This window comes from Mastomys coucha, unplaced genomic scaffold, assembly GCF_008632895.1.
Source record: "Mastomys coucha isolate ucsf_1 unplaced genomic scaffold, UCSF_Mcou_1 pScaffold5, whole genome shotgun sequence".
NCBI lineage: Eukaryota > Metazoa > Chordata > Mammalia > Rodentia > Muridae > Mastomys > Mastomys coucha.
In genome coordinates, this window is record NW_022196911.1 from 630,148 (window position 1) to 638,431 (window position 8,284).

Here is an 8,284-nt window from a genome sequence, read left to right on the forward strand (position 1 = left end):
TGAATTTTGAATTTTGGAAAGACAAATGTGGGATTTCAGCTGCACATCCAAGCCTCTGCTCAAGTTCAAGTACATTGTGTCAGTGTTTGCAGAAGGAGAGATTGTGCAGAAAGCCTCTGGCTATGAATGGATTTGATGTGTGTTATCTCCTGAGGGTGGGTGGGGGTGGGGGATGTATCTAAAAGCCAACTGCATTCTCCAGGGATAATTCTTCCATTGTGCTTTGCACAGCGAGTCCTCCCGAGGTGTCCTTAAAGATGGGACTGATAGATGATTGAAAGCAAGAAGCTATTTGTAACATATTTGCTTGCTTGCTGTCTGAACACTGCTCGGTTCAGAAATAACTAAGACTTGATTTCAATGAGAGAACACAGGGTAGAGTTAAGGCTCGTCTTCAACCCAGAGACATGAACCAGTCGGGACACCTGCAACAGAGCAAGGAAGCAAGTTGGCCACCACATTCCCTGCATGGCGGATCACGGTAGGCTTACAAGGAAGAAACTAAATCCTAAATTGGTTCGGAGGGTGGGCTGTGAAAACCAGTGTTTGAAAAGAAGTGGGTACTACGGATTTGTTTGCTCAGATGTCTGCTTAGTTTTGTTTTTTGAGACAGGGTTTCTCTGTGTAGCCAAGGCAATACTGGAACTGGCTCTGTAGACCACGCTGGCCTGGAACTCACAGACATGCCTCCCAAGTGCTGGAATTACAGCGAGTCCTCCAGAGGTGTCCTTAAAGGTGGTGCATCTGGGAGTTTGGAGGAGGAACTAGGTTTTTCTGTTGATTGACATGAGTAACTGGTGTGTGTGGTTCTGTTTCTCTCAGTGGATTTAGTTCTCGAGCGCAAACGGAAAAGACTTTCACATTTCTCCAGTAGGCAGATGATTTATTTACATCCACCTTAAGCCACCATATCTTCTACTTATAATAAATACTTTCTAAATAGGCAGAAACAAAGACAGATGCTTTTGAAATAATTTTGCTTACAGATAGCCCTTTGGAAAGAAAATTGCCAGGTCACCCTTTGTGTGACCAGCTGTGTGGTCATACACCCGTGTAACGACTATAAGGTAGATATAGCTGAGGATGATCTCTGGGCTTAGAATTTAGGCAGTGCATCTGCAATGCACAGGGGATTAGTCCCCTACTGCTCACCCTCAGGAGAATGTCCATGTGCCCTTCAAAGGGACTCCTGAGCAGATGGGCTGTTAGGGAAATGCCATTGACTTTCATGTTTGTCACATTTTTTTTTCTGTGAAGTATTCAGAAAATGTAAAAATATCTACTTTACCTCTGTGCTGAAGGAAAACTTCTAATAGACTACACACAAATCAGGAATGCATTGTGAAAGCCTGCACATCAGAAAAGAGTTTGTTTCCTTGATTGTCTTAGGACTGCAGTGTAAACCAAGAAAGGTTCCCTGCAAGCCTCTCCAGCAGTCAGGGGCTATGCTTCATATAGAAACTATGAAATATCCTTTTAAATGTCTCCTGCAATTTTCAGCTCCTTCATCTGAAACCATGATGCAACTTTATAAAGTTTTCTGACCCTATATAATTTTGAGCCTAACTCCTTCCTTGATTCCCCCTTTTCCTCTCCTGCCATCTCTGGGGCATCCCTTGTCCAGCTCCTTGGCACTGTTAGCTGGCTTCAGAACTTGCAGTGTTTCAGTGGGACCAGCCTTGAAGTCCTGGTGGCTATACTGAATGCATACCTCCTCTCCTTATCCCAAACAACTAAACCAAACCACTACCGTCTCATTGCTAACATCCCAAGGTAGTTCTTAGTAGAGAGGACAGGCTAATCTTGGCACGGGGCAATGACCCCATGATCCTTTCCCAGAGGAAGCTACAGTTTTCGCTTGGAGCTCTTACCTATACCAAGAAAGACTTGAGGTATTTGGGTTTTCTTAGTGTGCACATGTGCTCCTGGATGAGTTCATACACATGTGGATACCAGAGGACCCCTCTGGGTATCATTTCCCAGGTACTTTCCACCTTTTGCTTGAGATAAAGTCTTTTATTGACCTAAAACTTGAGGAACAGAACCCAAGTAGGCTAGGGTAGCTTACCAGTGAGGTGCAGGGACCCATCCGTCTCCTCCCATCTTGTTGTCCCTTAGATTATGTGTGTATGTCATCACCTCTAGGGACTGAACTCAATTCTCATACTTGCAAGGTAAAGACTTTCCTAACAGAGCCATCTCCCTAGCTCAAGACACAGTTTCTAGCTCTTGGGTACCCTGAAAACCTGACTGAAATACTGGGAAGCCAGAAACCCACAGATCTCAAAACACTTGGAGTGTTGACATATAATATCACAAGTGGAAAATTCCAGATGACAAAAACTTTATCTCCTGCACCAAAGTATGGCAAATGTTGTCTAGACTTAATTTCAATTTATGTGCATAGGTGTATATGCTATGAAAATGAAAACATTGTGTCTATGTCCAAGATAGACAACGTATATGTGAATATTTCAAAAGCCCCAAAATTCTGAAACCCATTGGTCCTGAGCATTCAGGCAAGGAGCAGTCAGCTTGTGATGGGATGGATTCCAAGCTGTGGCAAACTCTAGGGAGGGTTTTATATTTTTACTGACAGAGAGGACTTTCTCATCCTGCTGACTTTCAGACTGCCTGCTGGCCCAAGTTTTCCTTTCTTGCTAGCTTGTGTTCTAGTTACTGTAGATATGTCCATGTTGTGTGATGCTCCTCGGGGTCTCCATCCCTCATTCTGGATGGCAATGTGGAAAAGTCCCCTCCTCACAATTTTACCAGTGCTAGAAGAGGATTCAAAAGAGTGACTTTGCAGCAATGAATCTTTACCCTCTAAAGACGATACATGGGTATCTAACAGTGTGACTAAGCTCACTGTGTTTGGAGAGAAAGTTTGCTGAGCAAAACCTACCTCTTCATTTGGTGGTAATGTTCACAAATGAACTGAGCAGCAAGAATTGGCAAGGATAACAGAGAGCCTTCTTTTGTTGCTATGTGCACGGAAGACAGTGGCAAGATAGCAATTTCCTTCCAAGAGCTGTTACCAGTCTGGCTAACTGGTATGTGGACTGGGAGCTGGAATGCAAAGCCTTTGTAGAGTTTGAGTGGAACACAGCTGGGCTGTAAGAAAATGGGACCGAGGGGTGAAAGGTGAGAGGTGAAAGGCCCCTGGCTTTCTAACCTTAAGATGTGACTTTTTCTTCTCCCTTCTTATCCTTTCTGCTGTTATCCCTCTTCTGGCCCTATATGCTATGAATTTGTTAATTTCATTTTGTAAAAATTGTACTAGGGTAAATAGAAAGATAAAGTGTGTGTGTGTGTGTGTGTGTGTGTGTGTGTGTGTGTGTGTGTGTCCTAGTCTAAAGGAAAGGAAATAATTTAAAAACTCAGATTCAAAATGCTTTCACCTTTTGTCATTCATAGGCGCCACATAGTTGGTTTCAGTTACTTGCAAGCTATTTATAGGAGAGGTCTTCGTACAAACTGATGATCTTCAGAAAACAGGAGTTGTCACGACTCCTTCAGAAAACCTAGCTCACGACTGTCTCATAGGAAGGTCTGGTCTGTACTTTCACTAAAGATCTATCCTGCAGGATCATCACTTGTCCAGCAGGTGAATGCAGCAAACTGCCTATTGGGCATATCCAAGGCAGCTAGGCTGTAATGTTTTCTTGTAACTCATACAGCAGCTCTTAGAAACATTAAAAACAGCAACATGTCTGGGGAAGGGGAAAGGGAAGATCCGAGGGCAGAAACATTTTATTGGAAGATGGAAGTCGTTAATTTGATACCTGAGTCTACACACAGAATGCATCTGAGCCAACAAACATATAGATTTGCATCTGTCCAGACGTTTAAAATCTACAGTATGGGAAGATTGCCTACCTCCCTCGGTTGTGACTGTCCAGGGATGGGAGAGAAGGCAGAAAATGATTAAAAACAAGACTATGCAAAGCTTACTCTGAGTATGATAAGTAGCTATTTGACCAGGACAAATTACAATAAGGGTGGCTGTGGATAGGAAGATGGAGGGAATTTGGCAAAGTGGAAAGGAGGCTATATATGGGCTCCGGTGTGGGTTCGCAAACACTGATGAGAACAAAGAGACCACTATGGTGGTCACAAAAGGAGCAGGAAGGCTGTTTCGACAGGCTGGGGGTTTATGGGAGGGGGTTTCCTCTCACCAGGTCTCCTAGCAGCCTGGCTTCATGATGTCTGTTGATCTGGTGGACATGAGAGGACAAACATCCCACCACAGTATCTTTCAAACGTGTATTGCTGTCTGAATCAATGAGTGGAGAAGCCCGTGTGCACACAGACCCATTCAAAGGAAACAGGCATTAACACAAATTATCCTATTATGTTGTTAGCACCAAATCACCTAATAGGCATGATAGAAATTGCTATATTAAAGATGATTTGAAAATGCTGTGTTTTTTTTTTTCATAACCACAGCTGAAGGCTTTCAGTGGAATGTGCACTGAAAAGCATTTGATGGTGTTAGATCATTAAGTGTAAGATGATCGAGATCCAGTCCTGGATATAAATATATAAATATAAACTGGCATTGGAACTTTATCTCAGGATAGTCATAGCATTTTATTTCACACGTGTGTGTGTGTGTGTATGAGTGTGTGTGTGTGTGTGTGAGTATGTGTGTGTGAGAGAGAGAGAAAGAGAGAGAGAGGGACAGAGAGAGAGAGAGAGAGAGAGAGAGAGGTAACATTTTTAAAGACAAGTGGCCTTAGGAAAACTTAAAATCCCAAATGAGTCCAATTTACTGAAATGTGTGAATTAAATTATTCTGTATTTATTTGCTTAGTAGTTATACCTATAATAGAATTTAACTGTTTTTCAATAAAAAAAGAAGAACCCTGCACATTTTGATTTTAGGCATTTGCCTACAGGCAGAACTTTTAAAACTCTTCTTTAAAGTCCAGTGCAAATATATTCCAGTGCAAAGCTGCTGACTGAGACATCCTGGCCAACTAAGGTTAGCCAGGGCACCCTGAACTGGATGCTAGTCGGCCCTGAACACCCCTTTCAAAGCTCTGTTTAAGTTGCATGATTCACTTTCAAACAAGCTTGTAAATCAGGAAGTGAACTTGAAAATATCTGACCGCCAGAACTCTGGCTCATTTCAGTATGGGGCTTGTGAAGAGCCCTGGCCAGAGCCAGAAGGTAAAAGCCAAAGGCTTTCAGGCTGTGGGCTACATTTGATGTGCACAAAGGAGTGGAAGCTGTAGGGTGTCTCTCAGAGAAGGGTTAGGTTTTCTGACTAGCCCACAGTGGGTGTCTATTGTCCTATTTCTCTATTGAATGATGTCATGTTTCATTTAAGGCTCTCCGCGATGCCGAAGTCTGTGGTCTGTGCACGAGGGGGGAAAAGGCAGCCAGAAAGTTGCGAATCAGGTTTTTGGTAAAGCCTTTGTGTGTTGGGTTTGAAAGATAAAAGCTGACTCATGCAATATTTCAGCACAAGACGCTGCATAGACTAGTTAAGGGCTTCTTGTCTTACCTGACTGGGCGCCCAGTGCGGCCACTGCACCAGCCGAAGACAGACGTGTTCAGCCTCGGTGGAGAGCAGGTAGGTGCTGGTGGAGGTGCTTGCAGGGAACTGACACCACTCGCTTCCCCCTCTGAGCAGCCGTAGCAGCACCAGCCAAGAAAGGGGAGAAACTTTCACGGGGGGAGGGGTCGCGGGGGGAGCTTTCTTTACAACACTGTAAGGACGGAAACTCGGGGTGTGCAGCACACACGTCCCGGTGCAAACGCCACGCATGCCCTGAAGTTTTCTGACAATGGAATTCATCCGGATTATCCTTATCCCACCCCCTCGCATCTGAACTGAAGTCTGTATTAAATTGTTTTTGTTCGTTTGGGCTTAGTTTGGCTTTGATCTCCCCTTAAAGTTAGTTTGAAATAACTGAAGAGCTCACGTTCTCCACGCCAGGGAGAAACTTCCAAGCACGCATTGAATGCTCCACACTTTAGTATCAGTTCTTACTGAGGTTCTGGAGAGCCAAGCTGGAGTGGGGGGATGAATGCTTGTAGACTTCACGCTTTGCAGCTGCAGCAATGCAGCTTTAGCCTGAGGCCCATGGCAACCAAAGTGAACTATGCAAATGCAGTTTGTGTTCCTATTGGGAGAAAAAACTTTTACTAAAAGAAGTTACTGGGATGGAGAGGCAGCTGGGCTTGTATTCAATGTTATTATCTACTGGAGTTAACTTTATACTGTCCTACTGATTTTCTCAACTTTGTGATAGTGACATTTTTAATGTGTATAGATTTCACTTTAATTTATCATATTTTGTATATGAAAATCAAATTATTTTCGTTTAAAATGTTTACGTATTTGATACAGACGGGGGAGCTGTGGTTTTAATCTTCTTAAGTAATTTGGGCAGATTTTGAAAGCTATTTGAAAGGTTATTGAAGAAAAAAGATATTTTTAGATAAACAGCCAAAGAAAATAACCCATTTCTACTTGGGAAAAGTCATGTTAGTATTTTACAATATATCCTTTTTGTGGCAGTAAATTGGTATCTAAAATTTACATTTCAGATCTCGTTCATATTTATTAAACCATTCCTCTTTCCTCAGCTCTGTATTTTGAATACACAGCTTCTTCTACCTTTAAGGACCTGGCATGTAATCTTTTTCCACTGTGCTATCCGTCTGTCCGTCCATCTGTCCAAAGGGAGGGTTTCTTTACTCCGACCCTACTGTTAGGCATTTCAATTTCCCTTCCTCCTTTTTCATGAAGAAAGTATTTAATGTACTTTGGGGAGGGACTTATTTGCCAAGTGCAATTGTCAATCCCTTGGAATTCTGTCCTTCCTCCTCCTGCTTTAACAACATGTTTTTTTACTTTGTGCCTCCTTCCAAACAGCAGAGATGTCCGGGGACAGAGTGTGTTCCATACAGATGAGATTGGTGTGTGTGACTTTTTTTCACTTACTTCTTGAGTCCTGGAGTTTCATACTAACAGGAAAGCACTGTTCAAAGTGAAACTGGAACTGGTTATTTTTCAATTGAAATTAAAAATAGGGGTGCTAGTTTGTTTTGATTTCCCATGGCAGAGTCAGCGATAAGCTTTCCTGGCTAAACCTGGCATCGTACCATATAGGACATTGCTAGCTTGGAGTTGGTACTTGTGTCCGACTACAGTTAGGAATGGACAAGGTGGGCATCAGCTGGTGACCTTCTGGTTACTTCAGGGATGGAGTCATATTGGAGAGGTTGTATGGGGCCTGGGAAGGCCGTCTGGTCCAGCTACCTCACTCTCACAGGATGGAACTAGTGATGTGGTCAACTACCAGGACATTAAACCAGAGCAAACACATGCATGCTCTGACTGGAAGAAAATATCACGCATGATTTAATTTCTGCTCTACTGTTTGATCTCTATCTGTATGTATAGTGGAAGATAGATTCATACATATATAAACATGTACATGTACATACACACATACCACACATACCACAAATACCAAACACATATACATGCATACACACATATACACACATACACAAACACACACACACCACATATACCACAAATACCAAACACACATGCACACACACATGTACATATATGTACACATACCACATATCACACACATGTATATGCATGTACATGCACATACATGCACATATGCCACATACATACAAACATATGTATGTATACACACACACACACACACACATATATATATATATATACCACATATACCACACAGACACATACATACGTAGACATATACTGTTAGCATTCTGTATAAATTCTACCCCCCACAGATACCTGGCAGCAGCCATGCTCCTCCCCATGGTTACCTGGCAACAGCCAGGTAGGCCTGGCCCTATAAAAGGGGCTGCTTGTCCCCTCCTCTCTCTCTTACTCCTGCTTCTCTCCTTGCCTCTTGCCCCCTTGTTCCCCCTCTCTCCATGTGGTCATGGCTGGCCCCTACTTCTCTACTCTCTCCTTCTCTCTGCCTTTCTCTGCCTCTCTTACCCTCTTAACTCCCCTCCCCATGCCCTAAATAAACTCTATTCTATACTATACTGGTGTGTGTCTGGTCCCTCAGGGGGAAGGGATGCCTCGGCATGGACCCACCGAGGCACCCCCTTCCCCCACACCTCGCCAGAACATATTCTTATAGGTCTTTCTCTTTATGATCACAACACATACAATATAAGCTTTCTGAGTACAAATTCCAAGTGCTTTAGACAAGTCCATTAGGATGTATTCTTTATTTTCTCATCTCCAAACTTCTGTTTGCCCTAA

The 8,284-nt window shown here is 43.1% G+C and overlaps 1 protein-coding gene across 12 annotated transcripts in view; it reads left to right on the forward strand.

Annotated features, from left to right (window-relative positions):
* Plekhg1 (pleckstrin homology and RhoGEF domain containing G1) overlaps positions 1-8,284 on the forward strand; it is a 227,265-nt gene that overhangs the window by 121,947 nt on the left and 97,034 nt on the right. For 2 of the 12 annotated variants that reach the window (XM_031353151.1, XM_031353152.1), the window contains exon 1: positions 328-481. The exons of 8 other annotated variants lie outside the window; for them this stretch is intronic. In XM_031353151.1, coding sequence (XP_031209011.1) covers positions 469-481 — 13 coding nt within the window. In that variant the 5' untranslated portion in view covers positions 328-468. Of the gene's footprint in view, positions 1-327; positions 482-5,234; positions 5,582-8,284 lie in introns of those variants that run through there. 2 more of the 12 variants (XM_031353154.1, XM_031353153.1) reach the window with 1 other exon arrangement.